General features: G+C 43.2%; 1 protein-coding gene across 2 annotated transcripts in view; it reads right to left on the reverse strand.

The window, feature by feature from the left end:
- Positions 1–1,331: 1,331 nt before the first annotated feature.
- LOC137431784 (uncharacterized) overlaps positions 1,332–18,341 on the reverse strand; it is a 242,780-nt gene continuing 225,770 nt past the window's right edge. For both annotated transcript variants that reach the window (XM_068123485.2, XM_068123493.2), the window contains 4 exons: positions 14,878–17,844; positions 12,277–12,450; positions 8,339–8,373; positions 1,332–2,104 (listed from right to left, as the gene is read on the reverse strand). In XM_068123485.2, the coding sequence (XP_067979586.2) occupies positions 1,909–2,104; positions 8,339–8,373; positions 12,277–12,450; positions 14,878–17,844 (3,372 nt within the window). In that variant the 3' untranslated portion in view covers positions 1,332–1,908. The remainder of the gene's footprint in view (positions 2,105–8,338; positions 8,374–12,276; positions 12,451–14,877; positions 17,845–18,341) is intronic.

Consider the following 18,341-nt stretch of genomic DNA (forward strand, 5'->3'; position numbering starts at 1 on the left):
GTTGACTAGCCTTCTGGATACAGGCACATTTGTCATTTGCTGCCACTCAGCCCGAAGCCGATTAGCTGACTTGGTACGGCCATTGCGGACTAACCAGTGCAGCTGGCGATCATCCCTCCTGGTGGTTCTGCGGGGACGTCCTGGCCTCGGTATTGGAGTAGGGACTCCCCTCTGAGCATTTCGTTTCAGGATCTTTGACACCTGACATTGAGTGATGCCATACTGCCGAGCAATAGCACGCTGTTTCATGCTGTAATTTCGTAAAGCCACCACTCCATGACAAACAGCATTGTCGAGTTGACGGACCATCTCCAGAGGAAGCGGCAATAACTTCTGGAGACGTGCAGCAGTTGTTTTCCACTAATACAGAACGCAACAACCCTTGTATACCCGACTGTGAAGCCAATCATCAAATGCACCTGTCCGTACATTTTGCCATGCCACCTGTGATATAATCCTGTTGTTGACTTCTTGCTGCGACAGACAATCAGTGACATGATTCTTTTGATATATAATCACTATTTAATCAGTGACATGATATATATATATATATATATATATATATATATATATATATATATATATATATATATATATATATATATATATATATATATATATATATATATACTGTATATACATACAATATATATATATTTATGTGTGTGTATTTATTAAATGTATGTTTATTCGTGACCTGGTACACAACGTGTCAAATAACCTGGCACATAGGTATCCTGCCGGTCACTTTCAACTGATCTGAGTACAGTAATTGCCACCTGTCTACTCGTTCATTCTTAATGCACCTGATCAGCAAACGTCAAGTTGAAGTACCTGAATGTGAATGATGCTGAATGGTCTCAGTAGCCATTTGACTGCAACCTCATCATATAAATATTTCTCCACCAGGAGGTTTGTGTTTTCAAGTTGTGGTGAATCTCGAGGTCTTCACTCATGATTAACTCATAAGACTGACAAATCTGCAGTTGCAGGGGCTAATGCCCGAATGGCTAATACTCTGTTGAAGGCTTAATGCTAGAATAATAATAATGACAAATATATTTATGCAGGAGAGTCCTGCAGTTGAGTAAAACGTAACACGTGAGCATGGACACCTTTCCATATCAGCATGCAACCTTAACAGAAACGATGGAATGCACCTGAATTCAATGCCCCACATCACACTCGGTAATCGATCCAATATAGATTGCATTGTTTCAACTCTAATTCAAAACGAGTATGATCACCACCATTAACAATGAGGTGTGGCTGACGTTTCAAGCATTCGCCCTTCATCAGAGCAACAAAAAAGGTCAGCAGTCCCTCATTTTCCACAGCAGCAAACATACTCTTACCAACTTTATTGTGACAAAATTAATTGTTTGTTTTCTCCATCTGACCGTTCACAGACCCAATGTTGGCCTATATTCAAAAATCAGATTGAGGAAGAGGAGGAGGCTGTCCCATTGGAGGTGTTTATAGTTTTTAGGAGGATCTCACACTTATTGGTGACATCTCTTGAAATGCTCATGAAAAGGGATCTGCGGATCACCTGCTGAAACTACTTACAGTTATATCATTGTGAAATAGCAGGTACAGTTGAAATTACTTGTTCTGACAGGTGTGCGTATCACTGTGAGGTATGCTTTTCATACAGTGCATGTTATATACGAGCTGTGTAAATCTGAATGCATGTTCGTTCACAGCCAAGCAGAGGGCGATGCAGACATTTATGGGCACAAGGCCGTTATGAGAGAAGGGAGAGTAAAGGGGAAAATAATTTGATTTTGGGGGGTTCATCTCAGATGGGTGGAGGTCCATCGCCAGTGGATAGCATCCATAGCCAGGGTGTGTGCAAGCGGGAGTGTGTACAGTCCTTTGGTGCTACCAGAAACCAGGCAAGGAGACTCAAAGCAAAAGTTGCAAGAAGCACCATCCAGATGCGGAGGCCGGTACGCACACCCGCCCTGCTCGGGTGTGCGATGGATCCATGTTCGATTCTCCACGCCGCATCCTCGAGGTTGATGGTCTCTTCACAGGAAAGGTGTGGCTTCTCACGTCTGGGCATGCACCGCAGTTTGTGTGTTGAGAGGTTCTCTGGGAACTGCAGAAAGTGTACAAATCACCTCTCAGTGGCATATATCATGTACACATGTTGCACTGTGAAGAAGCACAAAAATGAGAATTCAATCGACTTCTAATTCTCTAGCAATAACATCAGGTCATTGATGTAACGCCTGGTGGGTGGTGAGGCAGACAAACCCAATTTCCCAATCATTTCCAGGCACACACCACAGGTGCAACACACACAAGAAGGAAAGAAAGCAAAGTCTTTGTTGCACGATTTAGTGCTGAGGCACTGACCTGGATGATGGATGCCGTTTGTGAATAAGTCATTTGTCAGCAAGAAACAATGTGCATTCGGTGCAGCAACGTATATTATTAAAGTTAAAACTGAAAATCAGACTATTCTAATTTTCAAGGAGCTTAAAAATGCTATTGCGTAAATCACTTGTCTTGATTTTTCCATCCAGGATTGTTGTGAAGGGTAAAAGACCACTGTGGAGCAAACTATATGGTGCACAAGCGATACACACCAATTTCATCATCACTTTATATTGGTTACCAGCAGGAGCACCCAGCAATGCGGGGGGGGGGGGGGGGGTAGAGGGGAAGCAGGAAAGGGAGGGGTGAGGAAGGGAGTGGGGGTAGTGGAAGGGGGAGGTGAGGAGAAAGGGATGGGAAAGATATACTACATTTACAACTTTGGGGGGGGGGTGGCTTTGACAGATCCCTCCGTTTGGGGGGAGGGGAGGGGGGGGGGGAAATGTACCCATGCAAAGAGTGCTTTAACCTCGGTGTTGCACAGGTAAAAAAGGAAATTGTAGCAGAGGGCGATGGAGCCATCAACATCAACTGCCATCAACACCAGGTGGCGATACACGGTACACATTTACATAGAGAATTTACACCCCTTACCCGGCCCACCACACCCCCGCATGAGGCCGCAGCCACATAGCCTATGTTACCCCCCAGGCAAAGTTGTATTTGTATTTGTACCCCGAGTACAGTATATAGGTGTTTATAGCTGGAGTACCCGGCATTGTTCAAGGGAAAAAGAAACATTAACATATTTGAAATGAGGGCAAATATAATGGAAAAGCAATTACATCCAAATCAGAATCCATGACAAATGTCAAATCGTCATTTCACCTCTTCGTTGAATATATGCTGGTGAATGTGCCATTGATCACGTTTCTGAGTTAAGTATGATGACGTACAGGAAGAAGAAGAAGCCTCATCACCAACTTTGACCGCTTCTGGTATTGTTTGATTTATTCTTCGACCGCTTCTGGTATTGTTTGATTATTTGTGTTCAAATGTCTGGTAATTGTTTTGTATTTGTTTATGTGAATGTATACTTGTATATAACTGTCATTAATCAAAAAGGCTTAGGCACTATAGAGCAATTTTTTTAACATCCAAAAAAGACAAACTTTTCTTTTTCAAAAAAATTTTTTTTTTTGCCTAAAACACTCCCAAGCAGACACTGACGAACCTCTGAAAGTTTTACGAAGATCTGTTTAGCCATCTCTGAGAAAAATGGTGAGACACACTCAGACCAATGGTTCTCTTATATCGTAGATAGCCCCCTATAATTCAACAGTCCGGGTTATCAGGACAACTGTGCCAATATCTGAAATATAGGTGTATAATGCCCGATTAAGAACAACAAAGATCACATATCACAAAGACCATTGAACATTTGAAGAACCTTTAAGACCCCTCAAGACCCTTAAGACCACCAATACCCCAACATATCCTGAAGATCCTTAAATACCATGAAGAACCAGAGGACCCCAATGACCCAAAAGACCCTGAGGACTCAGAAGACCCAAAAAGGCCATAGGACCATGATGACCCAAAAGACTCCGAAGATGCAAAATAACCTGGGGACTCAAAAGACCCCGAGGACAGCCTAATTATATATATATATAGTTACGTGCTCCTCCCCAAACCCCGGTCACGGTGTACCTCCGAACCACGAGAGGAGTCACGGCAGAAAGATGTGTTATTCTGTATGTCAAAGATCAATGGTGAAACCACACCAATTGTTACCAACAAACAAGTATTGTATTAAGATCACACAAGAATAACAGTACAACAACAATAGTAATCAATTGTACAACCAATATATATTTCCTATGATGGCACCATCAGGTTCGTACAATATAACTCACTGTGCTCCAAGTGAGCGAAAAGAAGAACATTCCCAATGTCTCTATTCCCGGCTTCAAGCCAAAGTTGCTCCGCTCCAGTGATCGTCAGAACGATGTCTAATCGAGACCAGAATCCCATTCGGATGACAGTCACAGTCACGCTGGCAAAGCTGCGCAAAGGTGCCCTCAAGGCGACTGGGAAATCATACCCTCAGGTATGGACGTTCCACGGCTCCCAATCGGCGAACTGCAGATTTCCCACTCAAAAGCCACGTTACACACACACACCAGATTAACGTCTGAATGCGGTGAAAATGGTTGAAGCGAGGTGAAAAACCTTGAGCGAAGCGCAAATGCTGCGCGAGGTAAAAATGGCCGACGGCCCGTTCTCGTGGCGTAACGGCACTCCGATGATTCTCGTCGGAATCAACCGCAAAACCTGTCACGCAGGTTTATCTGTCACAGCGATAACAACTCTGTCGCAGGAATCCCTTTCCCAGGAAACCCAAAGTTCACACGTGACCCTTGTTCGCCAACGTTCGCTCAAGACCTTGAAGCAGCTCGGCTTCTTGTCCAACTCACTCGCTGCGCCTTCTCCTCCTCCTCTTCCTCTTCATCGTCGTCCGGTTCCGGTTTCATTTAAAACATTAACTTTTTTACCTTTTGAAAATAGTAATCTCTATTTCCCTTAAACGACAACAATAATAGTACATGGAATCAAAAATGTTTACAGTGGATGAAAACCACAACAACGGAAGTGACGAATCCGTAACAATATACACATATATAAAATACAATTCCAGAACTCAGTTTTACAAAGAGGATGTCATGTGTCACACGTGTCTGATGAAAGTGCGGTTGTACAAAATAATTAAAGAATGTACAAAAACCCCCACAAAATACACCTCACAAACACGTCATGGTGAGGGTCTGCAATCTATGATTGCTCTTTCTTGTTTAACATGCTACATTAGTTATTTTGCCTGTTGTTTGTGTGCTTTATGACATCCTTAAAAACAGTAGGTTTCCTGTTTGGAATGATTTTCAATTTTGTTTGACTACCAAACAGGCAGACAGACTAAAAAAGTTACCTCACTTCTCCCTGTACATGTGTGATCGGAACGAGATTACGTACTCTTCTGGCTAAACAGTTGCATAGACTCTGCATATTAGGCATGAGCTTAGTGGAGATACAGCCCCCCCCCCCCCCCTACTTCCCAGCAGGATTCTACTGCAACTATTGCCAGGAAGGTAATGTGATTCTCAATTTTATAGACCAGTGCACCAGTTTTATAGACCAGTCCACCAGTTTTATAGACCAGTCCCCCAGTTTTATATATAGACCAGTCCCCCAGTTTTATAGACCAGCCCACCAGTTTTATAGACCAGTCCACCAGTTTTATAGACCAGTCCACCAGTTTTATAGACCAGTCCACCAGTTTTATAGACCAGTCCACCAGTTTTATAGACCAGTCCACCAGTTTTATAGACCAGTCCACCAGTTTTAAAGACCAGTCCATGCTAAGCTCATGTCTAATAGGAAGAGCCAATGCAATTGTTTAGCCAGAAGAGCCTTTTCAAAATTTAAATTGTTCCTGGCTAAATTGCAAATTCAATGCACTTGACTTGGCTACCCCCAGAACTGTTTTATGTACCACAAACAAGTTCATGTGTGGCAGGCATATCCTGTTAGTCAGGATTCATGCAGCAATAGCTGGTGTGGCACTTCCTTAATTCCTGGTACCCACGACAGTAATGAGGTCTGATCTTGACATAATGTCTTGTCGCTAGCTTACTACAGGGAGGAGTGTTTGCTCCTCGCTCAAGAGTGGCATGGGGACCAATTCCTATTGAGGAGTGGTCCATCCGCATGAGCATGCATTCTGGCCTCTTGGAGTTAGGGTGTGTATGCTTGTTTGACCATGTACTTCAGCCTTTGGGTGGAGATGACTCCACTCTCTGCCGCTCCATTCCTCATCCCTCAGAATGGCAGTCTGCAGCCTCCTCACTTTCTGCAGACCTGGACAAAATCACAGACTGGGCAAACAAGTGGAACATGTCTTTCAATCCCGACAAATCTCACACTCTTACTATGTCTCTCCGAAAAGACCGACTGGAAAACCCTCCCATCTACTTTCTCAACAATCCTCTCCAAGAAGTTCTGTCGCTCAAGCTTTTGGGTCTCACTATCTGCCATGATCTTTCTTGGGAAAACCACATTTCCAAGCTGGCCTCCAAAGCCAGTCGCCAACTGGGCATCCTCCGTCATGCGAAGTCCTTCCTTGGCACACCTGAGCTCCTCACCACATACAAGGCTTTCATCCGCAGCTCAATGGAATACTGTTCCCCCCTCTGGGCCGGTGCTCCTGCCTCACACCTAGCTCGGCTTCACGCTGTTGAAACCAAAGCTTTCAGAATCATTGGAATCTCCTGCGATGAAGCTAACTCCGAGGGCTTCACTCACGCACCGCAGACAGGTTGGTGGTCTTTGTCTTCTACCGACTCCTCTCCGGCCTTGCACCCCCAGCTCTCTCTGTGCTATGTCCCCCTACAGGTCGCACAAGATCTGCCAGCAACCCTCTTATAGCTATACTGCCAAAATCTAGGCTCCCTGCTCACCTTCACTCTTTCATTCCCCTTTTCTCCCGCCTCTGGAACAAACTCCCTCACTCCCTTCAATCCCACTCCTCCCTCCAGGTCTTCAAAACAGCTGTTCACCACCATCTCTTATCTTCCCCCATGCAATACCTTGACCTTTTCTACCCCCGCTAATTCACCCCAGATACACTTTTTTGTAATTCCAACTTCTTTCCTGGAAGTCCTTGCAGTGTCCATAAGTTTTATACCTTTCCCACCTCCCCCCAAGCCCTCTACCTCCCACATGTCTCTCGATGTCCCTGCTCTCAAATGTTGTGTTTGTGTCCTTCCCCCTCTCTCCCCATCTTGTCTACCGCTCCCCTTATTTTGTGTTTTATGTGTCGGTTTGACTTTTTGTTTGATTAATGTTAGCTCTTTCACGAGCCTATTTCTTGTATACAAAAAAAGAAAGATGCATGTGTATGCTCATGGGACAGTCTTGGTGGACTATGTGCCTTCGCTGTGGGGTCAAGGTGCATGTCTCAAAGCTGTTTAAATGGTTTAATTTTTTTGAACCTTTTTAAGCGATGATGCTGCTTTAATGTTTCACTATGTCCTTCCTTCCAACTGTCCATCCAGCTGTCAAAAATGAAGAAAAATAACCTTTCTACCCCACTGTTTAATTCTAAAGGGCTCTAAAGGGTAATTCTAAAGGGCTCTAAAGGGTAATTCTAAAGGGTTCTAATGCGTAATTCTAAAGGGTTCTAATGGGTAATTCTAATGGATAATTCTAATTGGTAATTCTAAGGGTTCTAATGGGTAATTCTAAGGGGTAATTCTGAAGGTTAATTCTAAAGGGTAATTCTAAAGGGTAATTGTAATGGGTTTTGTTCATTTCTAGGCTTTGCCTATTTCATAAAAAATGGCAAACTGAACCACTTCCGTTGGACACAGTTGCGATTTTTTGTATAAAAAAGGCCTCCCTCATAATGTGAGGGCCAACAAGACCGAAACATGTGCCTGTGGATGTTCCCTCTCTGGGGTAGACTGGTCTATGAAATTGAGAATTTAATTCTCTTCCCATTAATGGCTTTAGTACAATCCTATGGACATGTAGGGGGCTGTAGCTCTGCCAAGTTCATGCCTAATAGGCAGAGTCTATGCAACTGTTTAGCTCAAAAGAGCCTTTAAAAATGTTTATTTCTAAAAAATAAAAAAGAGAGAAGAAGAAAGAAAAGAGAAAATGCACACACACACACACACACACACACACACACACACACACACACACACACACACACACACACACACACACACACACAAACACACACACACCCCTGTGTGGGTTTACATGTCTTGTATTATTCACAGGGATTTGCATCTCTGCTCGTCACAGAGCTTTACATCTGTTTTCGTTACACCGGTTCGCCTCTCCACGGTTAGGCACATGGGGTGGCCTCTCCTACATTCATGACAAAAGTTTGCATCTCCTATGTCCATCGCACACGTTTATATATCCTGTGTTAGGAAGTCAGTTTTACCTTTCCTTTGAAACCAAGAGGGCAGAAAGTTGTTTCTGAGCACATGGGGGGGGGGGGGGGGGAGGGGGGGGGGGAAGAGGAAGACAGAAAGTTAGTTTAACTGGCATGTTGTGCACCACATAACATAAATTCACAGTCACGCACAAATTATGTAGAATGAAAGTGTACGTTATTTTGGAGCAAACAGACATATATTTTGGAGCAACTACCTTCTACTTCTGTGTAGCGATGATGATGATGATGATGATGATGATGATGAAGAATACTCAAAGTTAATGATTTAGTGTGGTGATACCAAAGACTGGGAAATGTATTATGAATAATTTCGTTCTGCATGCCAGGGTAATACATCAAAAAAAAAAACATTGAGGTATCATTGCCACAAGCTCCAAGGGTTGGTAGTATGTTTTGGTGATGTAGCATTTATAAAGCTGATGGAAGAGAGATTCCTATGGGGAAATAGCATCAACCCAGAGAGAACTCTCAACAACTTTACCAAACATAACAATCCCTAAGTGGAGAAGTGGATGCAGGTGCTTTAAGCAACAGTGTCTTACAAGCATTCCTCCCTTCAGGCTTCATTTACAAGGGAAGGAATCAGTATAAAAGGAGGATAAAGGCTAAAAGTAATTATACTGAAAGTGGGAAGATAATTGTGACAACTGCGTTGTATACAATTATTATAAAGCTACAAGTTTATAGAGTTCAGTTATAACACCATATCCGAGTCGAAATGTTGGTTGGCTTCATAGTCATCCAAATCATGGCAATGGCAGTTAAACAGATTGCTTTCTCAACATGTAATGATAAAACCACATGTAATGAGGACAACTTTAGGTCACTGTGTATGGTTGGCCACAAGTGTGTGTCTCCATCCTTGGACAAGCCAGAAGACGCCATCTTGCTAATCTCTTGAATGAACTCTCGAAGCAATCTCCTTCCTCCAAGTGCTTTTGGAACATTGTCAAGTCTGTCTCTGGTGTATGCTCCCTTTCCATCTCCATGCTGACATTTCATGGCCTCACCCCAGAGTTTGCTTGAGACAAAGCAGAATGTCTCAACTCGGTGTTTGCCTCCAAATCTCATGTATCAACCCATCATGATCTGTCCCCACCATACCCCCTCACAGCAACTGTTTTCTGATTTCACCTTTCACATCTGAGAGGGTAGAGAAAGTCATGTCCAGCCCTGACTCCTCATTGGTGATGAGTCGAGGTGGCATCGTTGCCTGTGTTTTCAAATGTGCTTCTCCTTTGTCTGCTCCATTCAGTCTCTCCTTCTCCTTTCGGAACCCCAAAAGCGGATATATCTTATAGGCATTAAGACACAATCTGGCTTTGTGCTTGGCTTGCCAAGATCACTTCATGTGACATACATGGTATGGCTGCCTTCATACCTTGGTTTCTAACTTCCTCCATCCCTGCAGTAAACACATTGCTATCAATGGAGCTCTCTCCTCTCCTCTCTCAGTGGAGGCTGGAGTGCCTCAAGGAAATGTCATGGGCCCAGTCCCATTCCTCATCTATAAAAAGGACCTCTCCAATGGTCTGGAAAACCATCTCTGCCCTTTTGCTCCATATGGTGTTGTGTCGTACCCTATTCCACTAATAGGCAGACAGCAGCTGTGCCACTTTCTGCTGATCTGGATTTGATTAGATGCTGGTCTTCAAAATGGAACATGTCTTTCAATCCTGACAAATCCCACAGACTCACCCTATCACATAGCCTTGTGTTGGCTTAACGGTTAAGGTGCGGGCTTGGAATCCGAGGATCCTGAATTTGAATCCCGGTCAATCATTGAATTAACGCCAGGGGGGGTTGACTCAGCCTGTCATCCTTCCGAGGTCTGCAAAATGAGTACCAGCTCACTGATAATTGGGGCACTGCATCAGCGGCACTAATGTGCTTCCAGAAAAATGATGCAACCAGCAGCCACAGGCTGTATACGAAACAACAACAACCCTATCACATTTGAAGGATATTTAAATTAACCCACCTATCTACATCCCTGGTCAGCCACCAGAAGTGGTGCAATCTCTTGAATTTCTTGGGATCATCATGAGCTGCTCGCAATATATCACCGGCCAAAACTCGCTGCAGGAGCCATATTGAAACTTCATTTGGTCCCATTATTACAAACACGCATGCTCAAAATTGCACTAGAATGAAATGAATGATCGTTTTAAGGCCATTTTCCCCGCTAGAGCGGGGGTTAGCCTTGCGGGCCCCATGACAATCATGGGGCCCTGTTTGAGGCAATGTTTTTATGGCCGGATGCCCTTCCTGACGCCAACCCTTAGGCGCCTCTTACGATGCGCAGGGATAAGGTGTACCTATTCTAAATCGGGGTACACACCGTGATCATTCATCCCAGCAAGCTGGTACTCAATTTGCCCACATCGGAAGGATGACAGGCTGAGTCAACCCCCCTGGTGTTAATTTAGCGATCGACCAGGATTCGAACTCAGGGTCCTAGGATCCCAAGCCGGCACCCTAACCGCTAAGCCAACACCAGGCTGAATTATCAAAATTGCACTGGCAGTGCTATAAGTTCAAAAACACCCTTAGCAAAATAGCTAACTTATTATCTCTCCCTCATCGTTCGAGGATTTCATTTGAGATCTTCCGGTTTGGGATTGCTGCATGTGCACGTCAAATTTGCAGTTTTCTCCTTCCACCTCAATCAAAGCTAATTTTTCCAAACCGGATCCGTCATGTTGTTCTGTTATATTTTCGTCACACTGCAACATGGCTGGGTGTTGGTACCTCACTCATGAGCCATGGCATTTCAGCAAAAGGACTTCTGTGACTCCATGGGACTGACTCAATCTGTGAACTTTCCCACATGAAATCCTCCCTTCTGGGCTTGCTGCTGCTCTTCCTCTGGTCCAATTGATTCATCTGATCATAATAATGCTGGTGACAGTCAACATCTCTCTGGCTATTCTCAGAGAACTGCCTGAGTGGTGGCGAGTCTGGCATTTCACTCAAGCAGAATGCCATGGACAACAAACAGCCATCTCTCTTCAGAACAACTGGTCACTCATATTGACCGCCCCTGATATTAACTCAGCCTGGAAATTCTTCCACCGAACCCGGCTCTCTCTAATGTTAAAGTGCTGTTCATCGAAAATGTTCATGTTCATCAAAAGGCCGTTCAAGCTGGTATGCATAGATTCATCCCATCTCGTTTTCAGTTATCCTACCATTCTCCCCGGCGATGGTACACTGAATCCCTGTGGTGAGTCAGTTGCTCTGAAACAACTTGCCCTCTCTTCCTCGAAAGAAATCCCAACTGAAGACATGGTGGTGGGTCGAATGTAGCCGGTGGCTGCTTGGCGCATCATTTTTGGGGTTGTGGCTGTGCCGCTGATGCAATGCCCCCCTATTACCAGTAGGCTGGTACACATTTTGCCAACTTCCGAAGGATGACAGGCTGAGTCAACCCACCTGGCATTATTTCAATGGTACGACAGGGGCTCAAACTCAAGAACCTAAGATCTCAAGCCAGCCACCTTAACCATGAAGCAAACACCAGGCAATCTCATATCATTCCATAAAGCCTGCAACATGTGTGTGTCCACTCACATCTGGAGGGAAGATTGGGATTGAAGAGTTTTTAAATGTTATGGGTTTCGTAAATGTTATTTAAATTTTTTTTAAAGATGGTAATGTCCTGTTCGAAAATGGTCACTGGTTTCACTTTTATGGGGAGGAACAGATGAATTTTTCTGGAAATCTCAGATCTGGAATCTGGATCTGGAATCTTTAGATGAAATCTGAGGCTTCGAGAAATTTGATCAGAAAGATATATGAGAATAATTTGCATGCCCATGAGGCCTGAAAAGAAAAATGTGGAGAACCGTGGGTTTCACAGGTAATCAATGAGACTTGACATCATTGCCCGTAACATTTACCCTACTGACTGTGATCCATACCTGTGATGTGGTGCCCCAAAGCACTGTGTCTGTCGATGAGCCAGCTGCAGAACTTGTGTCTGTACGTTTCTTGCAGGCCATTGGTAAGAGCCTTACATCCTGCGTGATCTTCGGTCCACATCTTGTGGACCACGAGTCCAACGGTCTTTCCTTAGAAATCCATACAACTGGATTCTGGGAGGGGAAATCACTTGTTTACTGATACAAACGATGACGATGACTTTCCACCTTCATCTTTTCTGCCTAAAATGGCAGAAGTCATTGTTATATCTTTAAAAACAATTTTAAGGACACTGCATGCCCAGATTATTAAAATTGGGCTCTCAAGAGTTGTGGTTCGTGTAAATCAAAAAAAGTCATTGAAAACAAAATTGCAAATACAAGTTTTTCAAGTATTGCCTGGATTTGAAACATGCTCGAAGAAGTGAGAATATTACAGTTATTTTGCTGAAAATAAAACAGCTATCACATCATCTCTAAGCCCTTGCATCAACTACTGTGTGAAGTGCAATTTATCATTTTCCTTTGCAAGTGCCACAGCTTTTAGCAGTTTCGATGAAAAGAAATCCCCTTTAATGGAAGCACCAATTAAAAGACGCCAATCATTAAGAACATGCTTGCACGGAAAAATCCAATTGGAAAATGACAAAACCTTGGGTACTAATTATATATGTACAGGTATTTAATCTCAGCTTTGGTGCTGATTCTAAAAGGTTTCCTAAAAATTGCCACTTAAAATCAAAAACGGCCTTGTCATCTGTTCAACATCAGTCACTTCAAATAGTTTGAAATGTGTTTGTAGTGTTAAGCTTATACCAACACCGACCCCTTTTATAATGGCATTTGGCTCTACCCCGGATGGCAAACTGCTGCTCCTTTCTATGAACAGGTTGCAGAGCTTCGCAATGCAGCTGCCATTTTGTCCAAGGTGAAAAGAAGAGTCAATGAAACGGGCAACGTTCAAGAAGAAATGGCAACATCTGTTGTTTACCTTATTTCCATCCTAACAAAAAAAAAATCCCAAACCAAAACTTTAATTGCCAAGAAGACAACAAAGGAAGTCAAAGGTTTCGCTTAATTGCCACTTGATGATGCAAGAGTGCCATTAGCAGTACACGGCTGAGAAAAGTCTCCCTTAACAACCAAATTGACATTGGAGAGCAAATTGTACATCGAGTAAATTCGCCTTGGGGGAAGAGCAGAGGAATTACAGCAGCTTTGGAAAGAATCGGACGGAAGCCATTGATTGTGGTGTTGTGGAACGGAACATAAACAATTAAAAACATTCTTTTCTTATAACAACATATCAGCCAAATATAGTGTGTGCAACTTTTGCTTGTCTGTTTTTTTTTCATCTTCATCTTGACCGAAACAAAATTCCATATGTAGTGCCAAGTTTCCAAATTTCCTACCAAATCGTTCAATCTCCAGGTTTCTCGGTGTACTTCTCCATGTCAGTCTCCAGGTCTCTGTGCCCGTCTCCAAATTCTCTGGAATTCGCCATCTCCGAGTCTTGTGAGTAAAATCCTTCGCTTCGCACATGTTTCCTAAGGGGTCGTAATTTTACCGAGATCCCTCCATCTCTATGTCTCCCAGTCTACATGTGTCCAATTCTCTATACATCCTCAATCTTCCAAGTTTTTACACTTCCAAGTTTTAATTTATGCCAATCTCCAAAATTGTACATTTCTAGGTTTCCGCATCTCAAATTAACCCCATTTTCAAGTCTCCCATCTTTTCTACATCTCCCAAGATTTAATTTTTTTTCATTGTCAGTCCTAATATTTCCTCAAGCTCATGGTACCCGTCTCTCCAAGTTCTATCTCTATCTTCTGGCAATAAACAATTTCATTTCCAGGTTTCCACATCTCAAATGTCAGTCTCCAGGTCTCTGTGCCCGTCTCCAAATTTTCTGGAATTCTCTATATCCGGGTCGTGTGATTACATTCCTGAGCTACGCACATTTCTCCTAAGGGAAATTGTCATTTTACCGACATCCCTCCATCCTCATGTCTCGGAGTCTCCATTTATCCAATTCTCTACATAATCTCTACATCTCTCAATGTATGCCAATCTCCAAAATTATACATTTCCAATGTAGAATTTCCACGTTTCCACATCTCAAATTAACCCCATTTTCAAGTCTCCCATCTTTTCTACATCTCCCAAGAGTTAGTCTTTTTCATCGTCGGTCCTAATATTTCCTCAAGATCATGGGACCCGTCTCTCCAAGTTATATCTCTATCTTCCTGCAATAACCAATTATTTCATCTACTCTTATTCCAGGCTTATTTTAATTGATGTTTGACAATTGAGGAATTACATAAGAATTACAATTCAATTACATAATTCAATTACATAATTACAATTACATAAAAATTAAGACAATTTATGATAAGAATTACAGGAAGCCTTTTTGTAAATTCTGTCTTTTCAAGGTAATACTTTCCCTACTGACTGTTGTAATCCCAGAATATCGTCGTAAACCAATGACGTAGTGACTAATTTTATATTACTTGAGCTTGATGGAATATATGTACATTTAGTGTTTGTGCATGTATACATGTATGTATGTGTGTTGTATGTAATTTGAAAACTTACATAAGGTGTGCCATCCACCATGGTCCTTTTCTCATCAATGATAGGTTGCCCCAACACCTTGAAACGATCACTAATGTTCAAACAGGTGAACTTCCCTCGTGTATCATGCCAGTTTTCCCTTGCATTTTGACTTGATTCAATGTTCCGCATCATCCTATTCCTGCCATCCACACCACTAACAAACTTATGTGTCCCAGTATTGGAAAACCATGCGGAGTCGATGCATCCTTGGAGTGTTGTTGATTTGCGGTCTTGATCAATGTCCTTATTTTGCCGAACGTGCAGACTGCTCCCAGAGCACAAACCTAAATGTTTCTGTTTCCTACACAATCTCTCAATATCATTATTTGTTCCTGGTGTTTCTTGGATGGATGATGATGTTGCTTCACTTATAAGACTCTTTACGTGGAATTTATTCTCATCCTGATCTGTAGCGTCATCATCTTCCTCCCAAACGTCAAACTGTAGCTCTTCTTCTAGCTCTTTAGAGTCTGCCAACTTTGAACAGCTAATGGGAGTGTGCCCTCCTGCTTCATGAAAGGACAACTTAGGAAAGTGTGGAGGCTTAAGAGGGTGAAGAATCGGCAAATTGTCCTCTTCACAGCTTGCCACAGCACCACAGTCACTATCATGTGATGAAAGAGACAGGTATGAGTAGAAATCCCCTTTTCGCAGGCGCAGTGGCTGTTGGTATTGCTCCAGAACCTTTTTACAAAGACGTCTAGCAGGACTTGTCCCAGAAAGGACTCCATGCAATGTCTCCTGAATGTACCTTCTCTCAAGTCCTCTTGCGGCTAGGTTCCTCAAGTGAATAGGCTTTTCCTGGTCAACAGGTCCACTGTGTTGTGGAATAGTTTCAGCATTGATGGCCTCAAACATTGAAGAAGAACCATTAGAAGCCAAGATGGGTTGATCTTGTAATACAGGTAATGATGATAAGTTTTCCTTAAAACTTCCAGGAAAGTTAACTTTTTCCAAAGTGACTTTGTTTTGTTCATCTGAACCTGACACACAATCCTTGCAAATTAAATGTGCTGTACGCTTGCTGTCATTACATTTTAATCGAAAGTCTAAATTATTTGACCGATTTGATTGGCAACCTATTTGCTGACTGCCATGTTGCTGTTCAACAGGACTTGGAGTTTTTTCATTAAAATCAGGTGGAGTGAGTTGTTCCATCATAGGATTATTGATATCATTATCTGAAGAAGAAGAATTTGAGGTAGAGGTCAATGACCCTATAATGCGATGATTTTGAATATCCGTTGAAACTGTTTGTTTTTTTGAGGTATTGCAGAGGGTGTCCGTCCCATGTCGATGGTCGGTATTGTTTTCTCTGAAGATCAACGTCTCCATATCATGGGCCTTAGCCAACTCTTTGATAAGATGTGGCTTAAAAGGCACAGGAGCTCCATTACTAGGATTCCTTCCATCGGGCCACTTGTCTGATATGGGCCAATTAGGCTCGATAGGTTTGAAACTTTCCTTAATGAATGCAGTATTACATTGAGGCACGAAGGGAGGTCTGAGAAGAGAATGAGTCTCGTTAGTTGTGACCTCATTAGCAGACTTAATTTCCTCACAGGAGAGAAAAGAGGATGGTTGTGCGCTTGTTAGATTCAAGCTTCTTTTCAGGCCACTCAGCCCATTGCCCTCATTGCCAGCACTACTCATTTGGCCATGCAAACTGGGAAAACATAAACCCTCCTGGGGGAAACCCTTCAAGATCTCATAAGCTTTTCCCCCTATGAGCGGTGATTCAGATCCCAAGGTGCTGGAGTTTTGGGTACCAAAAGTGAGCTCATCATCAGGTAAAATGCCTATAGCTTCACCTTTTACTGGTGTGCAAAATTCAAGGTCTGGCCAATCGAGTGCACAGACATTTCCTGGAGCTGAAAGCGGTCGATCGACTTGCTCTGCAATGTGGTTGGCTTGGCTATTCAAAACACCTGTACTGGACCAAAGTGGTTGGAAAACAGTTTTATTGGACTTTCTAGGCAGGAAATTTTGTTGAGAGTCGCTCCTGAAAAAGTATGACAAAGAAAGATGTTTGTTTTTTTCTCCGAGTGCCAAGACGTTGGTGCAAGATTTCCTCCCGTTTTCTTGTGCCGCAGCTGGAGAGGTATTTGAAGCGTTGTTCCCAAGCAATCGTTTGAAATCCATAGTGCTGGTCTGAGGCTCAAGGCAAAGCCCTCCGTTAATATTCATGCCCTCAACTCGGCACAGCGGGTTGGTTCCTTCAGGCTCTTCCAACACATCCTGCCTCAAGCAAGCTTCAGCTATATATTCAGTAAAACCCTTGAGATCACGTGCTCCTTTCCTGGCTAAAGCCCCTTCTCTCACGAAATCTCCCTCCCCACAGATCTTGTCGCCTCCAGATAGGATCCCAGCTCTGCACTTGGGCTTAGAGCAAGCACAAGTCTGGTTATCCGCAGGAAGGTGTGAATCCAAAGAATTCCATATGTGCACGCACCCAGAATACACAGATTTATCAGTCCTTGCCTCACTTGACCCCACAACTTTGGAAACCTCTCCTGCACTATCAGAAGAGAGACAATTATGGCGCCCATGTCTGTGTGTCACTTCGTTTAGGTCTTGCTCACCTGGACCGCTTCCATTCAGCCTGCTTATCTCCAACTCTGCAAGCAACTTCCCTTCTTCAATTCCCACTGATCTTTTTCCATGAACACCTGCAGTGATATTTTCCTTATGCAAAGAAACATTTTCGTTTGTTTGTCTCTGGTTAAGATGACATATCTCTGCAGAGTTAAAATCAGTTATTTTGTCATTTGTAGCATCGTCTGAATATACTTGGCACTGATGACCCTCTTCTTCTTCAGATGGGCTCCAGGATTCTACTTGCAAAGTGTCTTCAGTCAAAGCGCTCTGTCCCCACGTGGGGTCATTTGCATGTACTCCTTTGGCATCTGGTAATTCAGAATCGGACCGGAAGGTCTTCATGTCAACCTGTGTGGAGAACAGAGCACATAAGTTATCAACAATAATAATATATCATCATCAACATCATTATACTCAATATTGATGCGTGAGTGCATCCATGGCCTTGAATATAAGTAAAAAAAGAAAGGCAAGTGTGATTGAACAGATAAAAGCCTTAAATTGTTGGAAAACAAATATGGAGATAAGTTAAACACATTCGCCTCTAAGTTGTCTAGCCTGGGTTCGATTACTGACTGACCCAACTATAAAAAGTGGCAATCCAGTGTTCCACAGGCAGGGTGATCCGTCAATGGGTGTGCCGTCCCTCGGATGGACGTTAAACGGGAATCCTGTCTGCCGACATTCGTTGGTGGACGCTAAAGATCCCATGGTGTCCTTCGTGAAGAGTAGGGGAGCTATCATCGGCACACCATGGCCCAATTCCAAATTCCTGCCATAACTCGTCGAATATCAAGCCTTGCCAGCCGGTTCATGAACACTCAGGCCAAGCTTCCCCTGGCCGA

This window comes from Myxine glutinosa, chromosome 1, assembly GCF_964187855.1.
Source record: "Myxine glutinosa chromosome 1, kmMyxGlut1.1, whole genome shotgun sequence".
NCBI classification, from domain to species: domain Eukaryota; kingdom Metazoa; phylum Chordata; class Myxini; order Myxiniformes; family Myxinidae; genus Myxine; species Myxine glutinosa.